Genomic DNA, 18,862 nt, shown 5'->3' on the forward strand with positions numbered 1-18,862 from the left:
TTTAATATTATTATTATATTATATGCCTTCCTTTTGTGTTTATTTATTTATTGTTTTATTATTAACTAATTTAGTATTATTAATTATAATTTATTATTATCCTTGTTAACATGTCATCATTTTATTAATCTATGATCATTACTATTGATGATATTTTATTATTTTTACTTTGACTTGTCGTGTCATTATTATTATTATTATTATTATTATTATTATTATTATTTCTGTTATTATTCGTGTATATATTAATATTATTGTTCTAATATTGTATTTTAATATTTTTTAATTAATTGTATCATCATGTGCATTATTTATAAATTTCATTGCGAATAATATTATTTTATGCTTTTAATTAATTTTAATAAATAATAAAATAAGGCAACGTACCGATTTCAACATCAAGTCACTGATTTCATCGCTATGTTGGGTGAATATCATTGGCTCGTGTCAAAAACGAGGCGTCCTTTTAAAAAACCAAAATTTCAACTTCTCGTAGTTCAATCGGATCGCGATTAAATATTAAATTAAACTTGTATTTTTGAAAATTAAGACAACGCGTGTTTAAGAAGATACCAATTTTGGGCGTCGCGAGGGTGCTAATACCTTCCTCGTGCGTAACTGACTCCCGAACCCTATTTCTCTCTGGATCTTCGCGTAGACCTAAATTTGGCCTTTCATTTTTGTTCAAAAATAAATTTCCTTTTTTTTAAAAAAAAAAGGATTTATTAGGTGTCTGATCACACCTAAAAAAAAGATCGGTGGCGACTCCTTTTCTTTTTAAAACCGAAATTCCATTTTCAAATTTTCAAATAATCACCTCAACTAGCGGCCAAAGCGAAATTTTTATGTCGCTACACCGTGCATCCCTACACACTATTTAGGGTACAACCTTACAAGCCAAATAAGTGATCGTATGTCACTATATAGAAATGTACAGTCAAGGCAGACAAAAATAATGTGGTAATCCACCAGAATCAGATAAGTGTGGTCAAGCCACTAGAATAGATTTGTGGTTAAACCACCAGATAGGACAGACTATTAAATTGCCAACACTTCCTCTGTCTCATAATTATCTCACCCTAATGCACTTGTTGAAACATAATACATACTCAAATGCTCATAGATGAACCATGCTTTAATAGATCAGAAACATGCTAACATAATACTCAGATTTATAGATCAAATGTAGAATTTATACTACAGACATGCTTTTAGATGTTAAACATATAATATTAGTACCACTGATTTCATATATCAGAATCATATGTATCATATAACAGACCCTATGAAGTAGCTAACCTCGAAATGCACTTCAAACACGGCCTCAACTAAATTTCATTGAAGATGGGCCCACATGCCTGTGTGAAGTCGACAGTGAGTTTTTTAACTTCGCGTCGTTCACTAATTTTTGAGAATATCGTTGCACATATTATTTTTTCGCGATGCCCACACAACTGTAGCGACTTCAGAACCTAAAAATGACAACAACTCAGTAGATTAAACCAACAATCGCACTAGAACCAAGCACGCATTAAACCCTTATTCCACTTGGATATGTGACCAAAGTATGCTTAGGCACTCAACCAGTAACAATTCTACACTTGACAACCTCTATCGAAGGTGTTCGGCCACTTGTAAAAAGGAATGATACCAACAACAATCAACTTGTTGACGGAGTAATCGTTGCAAGATCCACTGCTAAAAGAACCCATAAAAGAACAATCAACATCGGATGTTTAAGAATAATTAAAATCTCTTAACATTCACACGAAACAAAATTAATCTTACCATAAAAAAAATACATATATTGTCCTAGACCGAAATGAAAAACACAATTCTTTGTTCACAAATTTGTCACAATAACGATATTGCTAGAAGAATAGTGACAAAAACGTCACGACAGATAGAGGCAAATAAATTGAGGGAAGTAGGACGGTTGAAAGGAGAAATCTTAAGGATAATTTTTCCTATTTTTTTTAAACAAATAAAATAAAATCTTTATTTATCTAAATCATATCAAATTTCCCAAGCGACACAAATAGAGGCAAATAAAAAATAATTTCGCTTTGCATGCACAAGATTCAAACACAGGACCACTGGGTAAAATAAAACTTTATCACTAAACCAACAAACTCATTCTTGTTAATAATTGAGCAAAAATAATAGATAGGCTAAATATTCAAAGTAAGAGATTGGAACAAAATTTAATAAAAATTCAAATAAAGAGATTTGAACGCAAACCCTTAAGCACACATAATTAACACTTAGCCACTAAGTCAAATTAATTACTTGATATGATTTCACAATTGAAAAACAAGAATTTTGAGCGATACAAACCCTATCAAAAATGATAAAATTTTGATCTAGTTAATGATTCCCACCTAGTCAGAAACACAAAATAATTAAATCCGGTACGAAAACATACTAAATGGCCAACACTGATCACAACCTCCCATTCGCATACTATCCTAATGGAAGCCTCACTCCTAAAGGAGAAGGAATAGAAACACTTATGCGCAGATGTGACCAGAACACTTTTGAGCACTCACAACTGACGCACAAAATCTTGAAATCAATGCTCGAATAATGAAAAAGGCAACAAGAAAAGTCACAAAGGTACAATATGGTAACTGGGAAAAATGGAATGAGAGTATAGTAAAACAAAAAATGAGGAAAAAGAAAAGAAATGAAAGAAATTGGAGAAAATCGAAATCGAAAGATGGAGAGAAGAAGAAGGGGACGACAAGAGAAAGAGTGGCAGAGTGGGACGGTTGAGTGGGAGATTTTTGGGAAAATAATTTTCAATTTTTTTAAAAATAATAATAATATTCAACTAAATTCAGACCATATGGGTGACATAGACAAAGACAAAAGCAAAAATAATTTCACTTTGCACAGACCTCTAACTAAGCTAAAGTTTCATTATTGAACCAGTAAATTTATTCTTGTTAATAGTTGAGTAGAAACAATAGATAAACTAAATATTCAAAGTTAGAGCAAAAATAATAAAAATTTAACGAAATGGATTTAAACATGTGATCTCAAACACATAACTAAAATACTTAATCACTAAATTAAATTACTCAAAAAAAAAATTTACACGTTCAAAAAAAAAATTTTGAGGAATTACAATAAACCAGTTCAAGGGACTTCAGAAGTGCCCAATGCTATTGGCACTGCGTCTCTCCTTGCTGGTTTCAAAAAGAGAATGGTTGATGACTTCTCTTCCTTTATTAATTCACGCAACCGCATCATTATACGACTTCAAGCTAAGATCGAGGTGATACAAAAGATCAAGGATCGAGAGAATGCCATGCGAAATGACTTGTTTACTCTCACAATGGACCAATGATTTGACAATTTTTTTTTATCAAAAAGAGGGAGTATATGCTTGGAAGCCGCTATTGATGTTTTTTTTTTTTTTTTGTTTCTGCTGTCTTTTTTCCTATTGAAAGCTTGTAATCAGGGACTATTGAATTTTTATAATCACTCAATAAATTTGCATTATTGCACATTTTCTTATAGTCTTACTTAGTTTGATAGTTAATCCGCTTAATTATATCCTCAATTAAGTATAAATCATCGGTCTGATAGAGAATCATTGGTGTAAGTTCTTGAATTGATAGTTTATGTGTCAATAGAAGTAATCACTTTTAGCATCATTGTGTCATATTTGAAACAAAATTTTTAGGTTATGCTCGAATATATTCATAATTTTTGAAACAAAATCTTTAAACTACGCTCGAATATATTCAATCACATCAATAAAGATCAATCCATTTAAAAAAATATATCTTAAAAGTTGAATTGAATCGATCTTACCGAATCCCTTGATCAAGGATATTAGATCAAGACAAAATTGGATAGTTTATCTCCAACAGTCCAAGTTTCCTGGTCCAAATTACTTTGGTTTATTATTATTATTATGCTTTTTTAGTTGCTTAAAAAAGGGAATTGGGTTGTAATTAATCTCTTAGTATTGTTAGCCAGACTTGTATTAGTGCATTCCACTTTGAACATACACTCTCACAAATCCAACTTTCTCGTTGATGAATCATATAATAATATGCAATTTTATATTTATCAAGGGCAATCTGAACCAAGTTCTGTGGAGTTCCATATGCAAACTTCTAAATTGATCTCCCCCGCAGGCCCGAGGAATCGGAAAGGGATTAGAAGAAAATCCATAGGCGGAAAACCCTCGACTCGTCCTGGAAAATTCTCAGTCAACGATTTTAACCTAAGAGAGCTCATTCCTTTTCCAGATACAAGATCATACAAATAATATACCTTTGATGAGCTTGGGGCAATACAAGTTATCATGGCTATATTCCCAATGTTTTCGACGCTCTTGTTGAGGAGGAAGAGAATACCGTCCTCTTCGGCTTGGAGAACAAGGAATTGTTCGTTCATCCCCAACGAGACGGACAATGGGGTGTTGTACCGAAAACGCCTTCCGGAATCCCAATGTTTGCTACTGAAGTGTAGTGACAATTGTTCACACGAGCCGACAAAATTGCAAGCTGGAAGCGGGCATGCACATGGTGCATGCGTGTAGTTTTCTTCGTGATCATTTTTCCTTGTATAATCTACAGTTTCACTGCAACCATATTCTTTGTTGCAGCATGGTCTTACATCTGGTTCAACAATTTCCTCCATGTCTCCATGCATGATGCCCTTACTCTTCGGAAAATTCACCACACATATCTGCAGAAATGATGAGTAACAAAGTTCCAAGCATGTCAAAGAGTTTCTTGAAAACCAGAAAGCTCATAACTTCTACTTCATAGAAGGACCGAATGATTAACAGTCAAGTTTAATCCAAATGGAACATTTGAAACATGTTTAATGCAATGACCCTATGTATGTAGATTTGGTTGTCACCACAGCATACACTTACATAAAAATTGGTACTGTGAGGGTTAAAGAACTCTCTTATGGGAGAGAGCTCTGGTTCTAGGCAAGAAAAGTGCACCTAGGGTGACCGCTTTGAGGGGTTTGTGGTTGCCAAAAGAGGACACTAAATTTGATATAAACGGGCACAAGGTAATGACCAAATTTTGATACTTAATGTAACATGGGGGTGACAAACAAATTCTGATACTCATGGTGACACGGGGAAATGTCTGAAGCCCGGTCACTGCCTCATGCTTCCGCTTAACTCTTATATCCTCCATTTTTAACAACAAAATCAATTTCACCAATTTTGAGAGGGCAAGAGATAAAGGAGAACAAAGAAGCAAATTTTGTCACATTTGAATGCTATATGAAACTGTCACAAATGTGGTGCAATATACATTTTGGGAGCAGAAAATTTCGAGTCTTTTCATGGAACTATAGAATCAATGATGAACAATAAATAACAAGATGCAGAAATGGTTGAAGCGAACAATGAGCCAAAAAAATAAACAAAGGAAGCACCATTGTGTGGCTGCTTTATAGGAAGAACTATTACCTCCTCCATGCTAAAATCCTCGTTCATTTGTTCTTCGTCAGCCTACAAAATCGAGAAACAGAATAAAACTTAGTCCAAGAAAATTTTTAATTGTAAAAAGATTAAGACCTTTCATCTCAATGCATGCTAAACATCACATATAAGTCATCAATTTTAATCCTCAAGCATTTACTTGCGCTAAGAATTGCTTTTAAGTTGGTTGCCTTAGGCTCTTAGCTAATAAACAGTTTGCGGGCTAACCTCCTAGGTTCTATTACAAAGGTCATCTCACAATACTTGAGCTTATGAAAGACTCGAGCTTTGATGGTGTACAAAAAGAGAATTTGTAATTAAGCATTTTGACAACGTGGTTGAAAAATTTCTTTTCACGATAGATTCTTGAGACTTACCTATTGGTTACATGACCCTACAAGGTATCCCATCAATTCAAAACAACATATACTGTAAAGCAAAGGCCTTACGGTGCAGTTTACTATCCTGAACCTTTGGTAGAATATTTTAGTCTAAATAAAAAAAATTTATTTCTCAAAATAAAATACCACCAAGAAATGCCAAAATAATTCAATGAACTTACATATAAAAATCAACAAATTCGAGCTTCAACTCTAATCATTTGATATCTACCACCATATCAGCCGTATCTTTCTATCTATTCTTCATTATGCAAGATTTACAGTATTAGCCAAGAAGAATGAATTCATATCACATCTTAGTTATCTATGAACTTTACTTTTCTAAACAAAACCTGGAGAAAGTTTTTAAAAACATTCATGAAATATATCTGTACATTTATCACAAAATACCTGAGTCCTCTCCTGCTCAAAGACGGGATTGTGCTCAACTCCCGTGCTCATTTTTCCACCCGATAGGCCTTCCACTTGGATTCTATATTCTAGTGATTCCATATCATGGCAACCCTCCCTGCTAATCACCTGCCGAGCAGGAGACTCGATTATTTCATAGAAATTGCATGTATGATGTATAGGGAACGTGATTTTACCTCTCCACACCCATAACCACCAAGTTCTCTTTCTCGCTTTTCTCTTTCAGTGATCTCTTCCTCTCCCCATGAAGATAAACACGGAATGGCAACAGGTGCAGAAGACCCAGCTCCCTCAATTGATATGCTCTCATAATAGAACAGCTGAGAAGCAAAACAGATTTAGCGATGATTAATCTTTATAGAACTAAAGCGAGAGAGTTCTATGCCAACCTGGAGAAAAAGAAGGCATCCACCAACAGCACGCTGCTTCCCTTGACGAAAGCGAGATACCTCCTGAACAAGCCGATCAAGCAAGAACTTTCCCCAATTATACTGGTGCACAGCATCCATATTAATTAGGAAGTGGAGGAACGATGGGCTAACATCTAATCTTGCTGTTGGGGATAAAAGTGTACCCAATGCGTAAAGGATAAAAGATCTCTTAAAATCCTCTCCTGCTTCTGGAGCAGCCAACCGTTCTTCAAGAAGTCGCACTGAAATCCCACGATTAGTAGCATTATAAATGTAACGCAAGTCCGCAATCAAGTCATCAGGACCTGAATTCACCACATCCTTCCCACGAGCTGCTAGTCCCATCACATGCTCTACATCTCTTGGGGATAAAGGAATGCGCTCCCCACATATCTCCAAACTGCGCCGTGCAGTGTTAAACCTCTCCAACAACCAAAGACATAAACTACGACGTAGGGTGCGGCATCTCAAACCAAGTAGGCTACCAAATCCCATGCTCTTCACTGCATCCTTTTGCTCAGATGTCAGGCGCTGTAACACATTGAATAAGCGGCCAGGAGAGCATCTCGTGACAAGTTTAGTCTGCATTACATAACAACAAAACTTGTTGGATGAACAATAAGAAAACAACAAAGTCACCACAAGTAAAATGCTACCTGCTTCCTCGGTTTAGGGATACGAGCCGGAGCTGTGCTCAAGTAATTATCCCATACTTCACGAGCACGTCGAGTGTATTTTTCTTTCTCCTCAATGCTCATTAACTTCCAAGCATCCGATGCAGCCTTTGTAGCCTAGCATTAAGAAAATAAACCGCGAAAAAGAAAAAGAAAACATTAATCTACTTGTCGTGTTGCAAATCATTCTATAGAATCAGAGCCACTGTATACTGATTTCACGAGGACCAAAATACTCACAGCTTTAAGGCCTGAAGATTCAGGATGAGAAGCACTATACTCCTTGATAAATTCCCGGCTAACACATACAAATTTACAAATTAGTACACTCGAAATAACCCGAAAACTATCACGAAATTCTGCATTAAATGAACCAAATTCTACCTAAAATATACCCAAGAACATGCAGGACGAGGAGCAGAAACTTGCTTCTTTTTCTTCTTTCTCCTCTTCTCTTCTGACACAACATTCTCTTCATCATTTACATTTAAGATTGATACATCCCCTTCATTTGGGACCTAAAACAAACGTTGGTATCCAAAGGAAATCGCAGCAAATAACCCAGAAAGTATATGAATTTGTTCTTTCAATCAATGAAAATGAAAATGTAAAATAAAAAACCCAAATCAAAATTTAAAGGCATTTTTTTCCCAAAGAAACAGAGTGAACTAAGAATCCTTCAATGGTTCACCTAAAAAAAACAAAACTCACCTGAAATACTGGGATTATAGAACAATCCACAACTTGGGGTGGATCAGTTAGGCTCATGGCTTTTAATCCTTTTTCCCACACTGCACCTTCACTTTCCTGTCGTCTTCCTTTTGCTTTCCTTTTCTATTTTTTACAATTCTAAAGGACAAAAATGGAGCTTGCAATTTTTTCTTTCTTTCTTCTAATTTTTAAAATAAGTTCTTTAAGTTTCACCGCTTGCAAATATATAGGTTAAAATCTGCTTACAGTCCCTATACTTTTCCTACATTTATAATTTAGTCCCTCTATTTTTATTTCTAGGAATTTATTCCATTTGCTTTTTATATTTCAAAATAGAGGGGGTTAAATTCCTAAAAATAAAATTAAAGAGACTAAATTCTAAATTTAGGAAGAGTGCAAGAAGAGTTCATGGATTTGTATTGATAACTCTCATATTTAGAGTTGTTTTAGTATAATTTTTAGCATTTAGATTAATTTTAGTGTATTTTATAGTTTGTCGATTAATTATGTTTTATTTGATTTTATTATTCTTAGAGTTAGTTTGGATTTACTTTCTATTTTCCTCTCTACATTATAGGTTTCGAACGAGGAATCAAATATTTAGAGCATAGAGTAAAAAAGTAGTGAAGAGAAATCTTTCGTTCCATTGAATTTCTATGAGGTGGAGCATAATCTTTAATTTAGAATTTCCAAACAGTAAGCAATCCACTCCACTACAATTTTGCATTCGGTGCAACAGAATGATTAAAAACCTTCAAATAATGGGTGACATGATTTAAAAGGAAAAGAGGGAAAAAGAGTAAAAAGATCAACTTAGAGGTTAAGAAACAATTCTCTCATACTAAGGGAAACTTCAAGTGTAATACCCTGAAAATTTTTACAGTAAGATATTATCCTTGATATAGTAAAATAAGGAAATAAAGTGACAAAAAGGAAAATTTTGAGTTATGTCAATATTGAGAAGTATATTATAATATATTAATTCAAGAAAGGACTAAATTGTAAAAGTGAGAAAAGTTTTATTGTACAAGAGTAAATATTCATAATTTGAGGGGTTAAAGTGTAAATATGAAAAAGTTGAAGGACCAATAGTGCAAATAATTTAAGAGTGGAATGATCTAGAAACTAAGGAAAATGGATGAATTAGGACCAAATTGAATAGATGAAGAACTATGAGGGACTAAATGACAATTTTACCAAATTAAATGATGACTCAAGAATAGAATTTTAAAAGATAATGAAGGGCAAAATGGTCAATTGAAAGAGAGAAAAATCTAGAAAGTAATAATGATGCTAGAGATATTTTGATATTTTATAATTATTTAATTAGATAAATATTATTTTATTAATACTTTAATAAGATATTTTATTATTATTTTATTAGTATATAAAGAAAGAAAGATGAGAAATTCTCATCCATATTTTCCCATGCACTAACGTGAGAGAAAGAGAGGAAGAAAGAAAATTTTGCTTTCTTTACAATTTGGTCCTTTTACCAAAAATTCACCATTTTCACCCAAAAATCAAATGAATTTCCATAGCTACCAAGAGACAAAAATGTTAAGGAGAGCATGGGAGTTAGAATATCAAGTTGGATTCAAGAAATAGAAGTTGGAGAGAGAGAAAATCAAGTTAAAGATTAGTATCAATAGAACAAGGTAAGTATATCAAGATTTCAATATGTTTTTAAGTTTGTTATTATTGACAAAGCATGAAAATAATGTTATAGTAGAGTTTTCTTACATAAGGTCCTATGTTTTTGATATGTTTGTGAAGAGAAAATAAGAGAAAGTGATGAGAAATGGTGTAGAAAAAGAAAATAAGGGTGTTATAACATGGTAAATAATAGCTTGCACAAAAACAGTTTGGACAGCAGCAGTAGATTAACTTTGAAAACTCACCATAAATTGTAGAAATAGAATTAGAAGATGAAAAAAATATGTAATTAAAGCTTATTGAGTATAGTTTCTCATAGAAGAAATAGTGTAAGCAATGGATTTGTAAATTTTTAGATATAATGAATTTTGTGAGACAAGGTCAGAATGAATTCGGGTTCCCCTGTTCTGACTTTGAAAAATCATAAAAAATTGAATAAAAATAATTATGGGCTTAAATTTATATTTATAAAGTTATGAATGAGTCTATTTTTAAGAGAAACAAACAATAACATCATTTGAATCCTGTATGAGGAGATAATTAATTTTTGGTGAAGAGGGGTCAGAATTGTCAGATAGCAGAACAGGGGTAACTTTAAAGAATAAACTGTACTTATTGGCTAAACCAAAAATTCTGAAATTTTTATGGTAAGAATATATATGAGTCTAAATTCAGGGAAAATTATCAGATATTAATTTGGAGTTCTATGGATCCAGATATAAATAATTCAGTGACTATGATGCAGATAGACAACTTGAATATTCCTAAAAGTAAATAATAAAAATTATGGATAATGTTACTTACAAGTGTGTTATCTACATTAAGGATGTGGAATGGAGAGGAGGAGGAGGAAAAATATGTATGAATATTCATCTAGCATGGCTAATTTGCATATTTTAGGCTCAAGGACTAAATTGAATAAAAGTAAAACTTTATGGGCAATTTTGTAAACATGTCAGAAATGACCAAATTGCATGAAATGAATTATTTTATTATTTAAATTACAAAATTGAATGAAATTATTAATTTAGTTCAAGACTGGGGGAAAACATGTTTTAGGGATTAAATTGAAAAGTGTTGAAATTATGAAAAATTCTGATATTTTATAGAATTCATGGATTGTTATCAATATATATGAGAATAATAGCTGGAAATAAGGATTAAATTGCAAGAATTTTATTTTCCTGACCCTAAGGGTGAAATCGTCATTAATTAAAAGTTTAGGGGGAAAATGATAATTTTTCCTAGAGCATTAATTAAATGCATTAGAATATGAAATGAATGAAAATGATGATCAAATTTATTTATAAAGATCCGGACGACTCAAATATGAGACTTGATCGTGGAAAAGAAAAGATATCAGATTAATGAAATTATAAACACAAACAAGCAATGAGGTAAGTTCGTGTAACTTGAATTATATTCTTAAATGCTTGAGATTGTATGTTATTTATGTGAATATGATTTGAATGTTTATTGTATGAAAATTTATGAAACATTGATAAATTTGATAGAAGGAGAAGAAATTCCGGTTGAATGAAAGGAAAATTCGATGGATCTCTGAAAAGGAATTGACGGTAAAAGGATCTAGCCGGATGGGTGATCCTATCTGATATAGCCCTCTGAAGAATATGTGTAAAAGCGGATTTAGCCGGTCAGTAATCCGACTTAGGGTCTGAATTTAGCTTTGGACTGTAATTCAGATCCAAGCTCATTAGAGTAATTGTCGTTTGAGGATTTGACACGGTGGTAATCCCGACAATACTCTATGAGTTTATATTCTGAGGATTTAGCTTTGGTGGTAATCCCTTTGTAAGGATGAGGTTCACGGAGTGTGCTCTCGATATGAAATGTGTAAGACCATGGTTGAAAGATACCATGGCAACCTGTGTGTAAGACCATGGTTGAAAGATACCATGACAACCTGATAGAAATGTGTAAGACCATGGTTGAAAGATACCATGACAACCTGTGTGTAAGACCATGGTTGAAAGATACCATGGCAACCTGATATGAAATGTGTAAGACCATGGTTGAAAGATACCATGGCAACCTGATATGAGATGTGTAAGACCATGGTTGAAAGATACCACGGCAACGTAACATGAAAAGAATAAGACCATGGTTGAAAGATACCATGGCAACATGACAAAAAAATGAGTAAGACCATAGTTGAAAGACACTATGGCATCACGTCAAAGATAAATAAGACCGTGGATGGGAGACGCTATAACATCTGTTGAACAATTGATATTCAGGTAAAATGTATCAGATGACGAATGGTTATATGAAATGGTTGTGTGAAATGTTTACAAGAACTGGTCATATGGAAATATATGTGCAAAAGCGTTGTATGAAATAATTATGAAAATGGATAAACGAAATAAGTATAAGTACATGGAATATAATTTATGTTAAGTTTGATATAAGCTATTACTAGAATAAATATACATAAAATATATGGAAATGGTGAAGCATAAAATATTGATATAATGAAATGAATGATATATGCTTGTGAAGAAACGGTAAGAGCATGATATGTTTCATGACATGTACATATATGATTATCTTTGATATGTTGATACAAGGAAATTATGTAATTGAGACTATTATTAAACTCAAGTGCGACATGTCGAGAAAATAGATATATCAATGTTGAATTTATATGAGATATGTGCAAGTATACTAACAATGTTGTTGTTTGATGCTTATACAAGTGCCAAACTGTTGATTGAATGGTAATATATTTATTTTATATGATGCATTGAATCGGTAAGTATTTTAATTTTTTTAAGTGATCTGCAAATGGTAGTAATGCTCCGAAACCCTATTCTGACAGCGGATACGGGTTAGGGGTGTTACATCAAGCTTGCAAAAACGAGAAGAAAAGGAGATCCGGAGCACTCAGTATCAATTCAGTAAATATTTTCTCTCTAGATTATTTCTTTTTACTTTTTTATCAATGTAAGTTTGTTTTGAATTTCTTCTTGTGTTGTTTTCTCAAATCAGCATGAACTAAACTCTTTTTTCTTGAAATGATAATGGATCCTATTTCTTAGTTAATTAATTACTTTCTCCTCAATTATTTTGATTTATATTAATTATTTATTCACTTATGTGCTTATTTAATCTGCTCCTATTATCACCAAGTTGCATTAATCCGATAATCTTGATTTGTCTTGGAAGAGAAAATTAAGGTTGAGATCTTGACTGAATAGATTAAGATTAACTTTAGTAGTGTCAACAAACAAGTTAATTTGCGACTGGGGTAGGAATATACCTGATGCCCTAATCAACCCAACGGGTTTGACTGTACTGACTTCACTCAACTTGCTTAACATAAGAGTATAGTTAGTGAGGAAAATGGATTAACTTAACTAAATATTGTAAGGGTCTAGTTAATGTCATTGAATCTTAGTTTAGTAATTACATAAGTTGAACAATTGAGCAAGAGATAATTGATTAACTAAAATAGGCGAAGTTATAGTTCCAAGATCATAAAATTGATTGAGAAACTTAGTAATTTTTATTGTTTTAGTTTAATAAAATCTCTTTAATTTGCTTAATTTAGTTTTATTAGCAATTAAAATTTATTTTCTTGATTTAGATTAGATAAAATTGAATAGTTGGTACATAATAGCTTAGAATTTGATCTTTGTAGGAAGAATATTTTCTTATCAATTTATTACTTGATTAGACACATGCTCTTGCGTAAAGAATTTTTGCACATCATGTGCATATTTAATTAAAAATTACTTAAAAATTGTAGAAAGTTTCTTTGTAACTTATTTGTGACGATGGTTGACGATGTGATGACGTGAATGGGGATGTTGCGACATGGCGACGTGTTCCCCACATAAATTAGGTTTCTTCTCCCAATTAAACTCTTCTATATTTTCCTAGTTAAATTCTAATTACTCCAGACATATTTTAGAATGATTAGACCTTTGATCTTAGCCAATTTAAAGTGGTATTGTATCCATGTTTTGACAAAGAAATTAAAAAGGCAATTAAAGATGTAGTACTACATGGCTTTTCTTTTGGGGGCGACAAGATGTAGTCACAGATGAGTTTTAGTGAGAGTTTTCATGGTAATTATAGAGAAAATTCTGTTTCTGAGTTAGGGCTTTATTTTCAGGGTTTGGATTTGTATGCTTAGTATATTTAGGTTTATTTTCTCTATATTATACTCTCATTTGTTTACTCATTTAGTGAAAAACCGAAGCCTCCTTTGTCCGTGGTTTTCATCCTTTTCAGAGGAGTTTTCACGTAATATTTATGTTTGATCTTCTCTACTTTTTTATTTTATTGTTTATATGGGTTGATTCCCAACATTATTGTATAATTATACTAATATATAAGAATTCATCGATATATGGAAATAGAAATCTAATTAAAAGTTGTAGAAGACATCCTTTTTATTATGCAAGGAAATAGAAATCTACACAGAACTTGTACAAATCTTGTGTAGATCCAAAATCTAGAAATTGAAACTTCAGAAATCAACATAAATCTAATAAATATTTATTTTAAAAGACTTTATAACATTAAAATGGTGGATTTGCAGGGAATGTCATCTTTTATTTCAACTCCAGCATATGATCACTTCACTTGGGCCACTGAGTTTGCCTGCTTCAACTGGTTGTCATAAATAAATAAAAAAAGCAACGTGAGAGCTGTGAATAGGATAAGCAAAAAGAAAATGGTTGAGCTGAGTAAACCTGAAAGTAGGGTTCAAGCTTGGCTTTGAAACTGTCATACTCCTTTCGTAGCTTCAAGATGCTAGCTTTTGTCCTGAATAGGCATGCAAGTCATCACATACATACATTTTCAAATAATACATATAAATATATTATAGATGTAAGCAAAAAGTATTACCCATCTAGGTTTCCTTTCCCCAAAACTTGTCTTGTAATTTTGTTGACCTCTTTTAGTACTTTATTAGCACCAACACTTCATTAAAAATGAAAGTTTTCCATTAGAACAACGTTGATTAAGCTTTTTTCTTTTTAGAGATTCTTGAAAATTTACCTGGCACTGCTGCCCTTGAGCTGATGCAGGATGTTGTCCACTATGATTGAATCAATAGGGATAGTTTTCCTTCATAAATTATGTTTTAAAGATTAGCACTCTAGTATTATTCATGTCATCATCTTAATCAATGTATACTTCTTGATATGTGATATCATCGGAAATGGAGAAGGAAGCGAAGGGTGAAGAAGCAAAGAAGAAGAAGATAAAGAAAATGGAGTCTGGAGTGCCCCCTCCCTAGAAGGGTCTTTAGAAATATATAAATAAGGGGGTTTATCATATCAGATTTCAAGTCAGGTTAGTTTTGCTATAATTGTATAACAATACTTACATTGCTTCCTCAATAGTTTCTAGAAATGCAGTGGAGTCCTTGAAGTACATAGTAAACACCTCTTCAACAAAATTGGGGTTATCTTTACCCTCTAGCTGCTCCAGTTGAGAAAATTTTTCGTCTAAAACCTCCTGAATTCATGTTAACCATAAAAACATCCTTAATTTTGTCAAATATAGATGCATGAATGCATGTTTTGACGTAAAGAGTAAATCAAACCTCATCAAAGAAGGATTGCCTCATTGCAGCGATTTGTCGATTAACATGTTTACTTTCCATTGAAAAAATTAAAACTAGTGAGTTTTGATTTGGAAGCTACTTGGTTATTCAACAATGGCTACCTAAACCTAACTATATATACCTATAAAATGTTTTACTAAGAGCTGACAGATGTTTAAAAATGAAACGTAAATGTTTTAAAAAATTTATTACTTCAGATTTTTCGTATCTACTTTGAAGATTTTGGAATTAATGAATTAGATTTGGAAATTTACTATATATGTCTTTCGTTACTATTTAAAATTGTTATCATAATGTTGATTAAGTCTTTAACTCAATTGGACCGATTGAGTCTTAGCTCGATTGATATGGATATTGTTGTCAATGCAGGAAGACATGAGTTCGAGTGTGCTGAAATGCATTATACACCTATTTATGGGTTGAAGAGGGGTTATGGGTAGTTCTAGATATTGTATCAAAAAGAGTATATATATATATATATATATATATATATATGATCAGAACTTATAATAAAATTAACTATTATGATAATAACTTGAGGAAAATGATTTCCTCATTCAACCTCTCTTATGGAGTTAAAAAATTCTATCATCTAGGGGCATAGCTTGAGGGCTTGCAAGGGTCTTAGCCCCCACTAAAATGGAAAATTTTTCATTTACGCCTTTTGAAATTTTTAAAAATTTAAATTAATAAAAGTAAAATTACACTTTAGCCCCTTTAAAATGATAAAAAATTGATTTACTTCTTTTGAAAATTATAAATACATAGACTATTAAAATGATAAAATTGCTTACAATTTAATTTTGGCCCCTCTAAAAAATTTTCTAGCTTCGCCTATGCTACCATCATTGTATCAAATAATAATAATCAATACACAAATGTGAATCTAAAACAAAACCTTGGCCCTGTATATGAAAAAGTTAAAATTTAGTCCTGTAGTAAATTATTAAATTATACGCTAATATATGGTTAAATTGTACTTTGACTCCCTAAAATGAAAAAAAAAACTGTTTATCATTTAAAAAATGATGAAATTATAAACTAATACATAATAAAAGTATATTTTGACCAATAATTGTAATAACCCAAATTTACCCGGGCCTTAAAATCAGAAACAAAAAAAATGAATAAATGTTTACTTATTAAAGTCCAGTTACAATAAGCATCCCAAATGCCACTAACCCGTAACCCAGCTAAAACTACCCAATAACCCGTACAAGATCCAATTAACCTATTACCCCATTACATTTTAACCCAACAATAAACGGGGCCCAAATGGCCCAAGTTGCTAAACAGAAGACAGAGAAGCCTAGGGTTTCAGAAACCCGAGGCGCCGCAATCAACGCGTATCCTCAATGCCTGTCGTTCCAGCTACTCATCACAGCCTACGATTCCGGGCTCCAAGTCACGCCGTGATCACCGCCACTGACAGATCTACGTTACCAGCGTGATCAAACGCCGAATTTTCCTCGCGAATACCTGCAAAAAAGGAAAAAAGAACAGTAGCGAACAAACAAAATGGGAAGAAAATAAAGATTCCTTACTAAAATATGTTGTAAACAGTGGCTATAAAAAGCCCAAATCGAGAAGATGTAAATGACCGATTCTCACGTTTTGGAATACATATACAGATTCAATAAAAAGTTTATTTTTACATACACAGCAAAGACGAACAGTCAATCGAAAGAAGAGGTGATTCATTTTATTTTATTTTCTTTCTGTTCTAAATATATACTGATAAATACTAAAGGATAATAAAGTTACCTTTTTTCGCCGTAAAATGGAACACTGACCGCCGTACATGGCGAGGTATGGTGAGGTCAGCGGGGGCGCGTGAAGCTCGTGTGGCCGAAGGCGGTAGAGCTCCGGGACAAGCTAGGACGGCCACTGGCCAGAGCTCTGAGAGATTTTTTTTAAAGCTCTTTCTTTTTTTTTTTTTCTGATTGAATGTTTAAAATGAAAGTTTAAAGTTTTTTTTTTTTTTTTACTTTTATAACATCAATAAAATGACGCCGTTTTAGCTTAATTCAATAAGCCTAAAGCGACGTCGTTTCGAGGCGAGGATCCGCGCGTTGACCCGATTACCCGGGGAGGATCCGCATTTTTTTAAAATTGGATTAATTACCCAATTAGTCCTTTCGATTTTTTGATGTTTATAATTTTATTTTATTTATATTCTAATTTGGCCCTAGCAGTTTACCTATGTTCCAGTTTAGTCCAAATGGTGATTTTAAATAGTATTCTGGAGAAACGGTGGCGTTTTGGGATTAGGGCCAATTGCCCATGAGTCCCTCGGTTTTATGTGTTTTCCTAATTGGCTCGATTCTTTTATATTCTTTTAATTAGCTCAAGTTTTCATTTTTTAAAAATTTTAATCCTTTTATCCCTTTTAATCTATTTATGACCTATTTATTTTAAACTTTATACATATACTATTATATTTTAATATGAATATATGTATTATATATCTTTAAATTATTTACTTATATATTATTATATTATATTACTTCATATCTTTCTATTATCATATTAATTAACATATATCATTACTTATTATTTATTATAATATATTTTTATCACATAATGTTTATATATCTTTATATTATATATTATATAATTATTTTATTATACATTATTTTATATTATTATTATTTATTATATATTATTTTTACAAACTATTATTATTTTACATTATTATTTATATATTATTATTATATTTTTACTTGTATTACGTATTCTTTATATTATTTATATATATTATATATTATTTTTACATATATACTTTCATATTATATATTATAATTATTTTATATTATTATGTCATCTTTTATACCATTATATATATTTTTATCAATATATTATTATCATTAAAAGTTTTAACTTGTATTATATACTTATTTTTATTTATATGTTAATAATTACTTTACTTATATTCTATTATTACACATTTTGAAGATATTATAATATAATAATTTGTAATCATTATATTTCATCATTAATTACTTATTTCATATTATTCTAAACTTATACAATTATTTTATTATAAATATAAATTCTTTCATATTTGATATTTTATACATTATTTTTTCTAAACCATTATATTTTATATTTTTATATAATTATTATTCTTATAAATATTTTTTATTATATATTATATCACATTTTTTATATATATGCTCATTCTATTTATCAATCGTTTGTATTATACATATATTTTTTAAACTTATGTTATTATTATTATACAATATTTACTTTTACTTTAGAATTAATGTATTATTGCTATGTTATGTATTTTATATGTTATGTAATACTTTAGACTTTTATAATTTATTTTCAAATGCATTTTTTTATATATGTGTTAAAATTGTATATCATGCATCATTTGTGTTTAAATATATGTTGAATTATATGTTTAGGGATTTTACCTATTCTTCTTAAATATGCATTGTGTTTTATGTATATTTTCTTATTTAAATATTGTCATGTTTTATTTCTTATATATGTTGGTTAGTGTATGATATTTATCTGTT

The 18,862-nt window shown here is 31.4% G+C and overlaps 2 protein-coding genes across 4 annotated transcripts; both read right to left on the reverse strand.

The window, feature by feature from the left end:
* Positions 1 to 4,039: 4,039 nt before the first annotated feature.
* Positions 4,040 to 8,269, reverse strand: LOC108484677 (uncharacterized). Of its 3 annotated transcripts, XM_017788556.2 has the most exons (10): positions 8,075 to 8,269; positions 7,748 to 7,881; positions 7,604 to 7,661; positions 7,346 to 7,480; positions 6,669 to 7,271; positions 6,456 to 6,599; positions 6,259 to 6,387; positions 5,456 to 5,497; positions 4,291 to 4,707; positions 4,040 to 4,211 (listed from the first exon to the last, which is right to left on the reverse strand). In XM_017788556.2, exons 1-10 carry the CDS (start codon positions 8,129 to 8,131, stop codon positions 4,173 to 4,175), a joined length of 1,758 nt encoding a protein of 585 aa, XP_017644045.1. In that variant the 5' UTR covers positions 8,132 to 8,269; the 3' UTR covers positions 4,040 to 4,172. The 3 variants fall into 3 exon arrangements, with proteins under 3 accessions (XP_017644045.1, XP_017644044.1, XP_017644043.1); XM_017788555.2 differs by having other exon boundaries at positions 4,040 to 4,707; positions 7,759 to 7,881; XM_017788554.2 differs by having other exon boundaries at positions 4,040 to 4,707.
* Positions 8,270 to 14,130: 5,861 nt separating this feature from the next.
* Positions 14,131 to 15,434, reverse strand: LOC108485963 (pseudo histidine-containing phosphotransfer protein 2-like). The gene is made up of 6 exons (XM_017789800.2): positions 15,312 to 15,434; positions 15,093 to 15,223; positions 14,762 to 14,830; positions 14,609 to 14,683; positions 14,452 to 14,524; positions 14,131 to 14,368 (listed from the first exon to the last, which is right to left on the reverse strand). The coding sequence occupies exons 1-6, from the start codon at positions 15,369 to 15,371 to the stop codon at positions 14,333 to 14,335; spliced, it is 444 nt and encodes a 147-aa protein (XP_017645289.1). The 5' UTR covers positions 15,372 to 15,434; the 3' UTR covers positions 14,131 to 14,332.
* Positions 15,435 to 18,862: the final 3,428 nt, after the last annotated feature.

The sequence above is a fragment of the Gossypium arboreum genome, chromosome 6 (assembly GCF_025698485.1).
Source record: "Gossypium arboreum isolate Shixiya-1 chromosome 6, ASM2569848v2, whole genome shotgun sequence".
Taxonomy (NCBI): domain Eukaryota; kingdom Viridiplantae; phylum Streptophyta; class Magnoliopsida; order Malvales; family Malvaceae; genus Gossypium; species Gossypium arboreum.

What these genes read in the sequence shown, in the direction of transcription:
- LOC108484677 (XM_017788554.2), bottom strand. Translation starts at nt 8,131, where the DNA reads ATGAGCCTAACTGATCCACCCCAAGTTGTGGATTGTTCTATAATCCCA. An exon ending in CTATAATCCCAGTATTTCAG is followed by an intron (nt 7,882 to 8,074) that starts GTGAGTTTTGTT and finishes CGTTTGTTTTAG; the next exon opens with GTCCCAAATGAAGGGGATGT. An exon ending in GATGCCTTCTTTTTCTCCAG is followed by an intron (nt 6,600 to 6,668) that starts GTTGGCATAGAA and finishes TTTGCTTCTCAG; the next exon opens with CTGTTCTATTATGAGAGCAT.
- LOC108485963 (XM_017789800.2), bottom strand. Translation starts at nt 15,371, where the DNA reads ATGGAAAGTAAACATGTTAATCGACAAATCGCTGCAATGAGGCAATCC. An exon ending in GAAACTATTGAGGAAGCAAT is followed by an intron (nt 14,831 to 15,092) that starts GTAAGTATTGTT and finishes TAATTTATGAAG; the next exon opens with GAAAACTATCCCTATTGATT. An exon ending in CTCAAGGGCAGCAGTGCCAG is followed by an intron (nt 14,684 to 14,761) that starts GTAAATTTTCAA and finishes TTTTTAATGAAG; the next exon opens with TGTTGGTGCTAATAAAGTAC.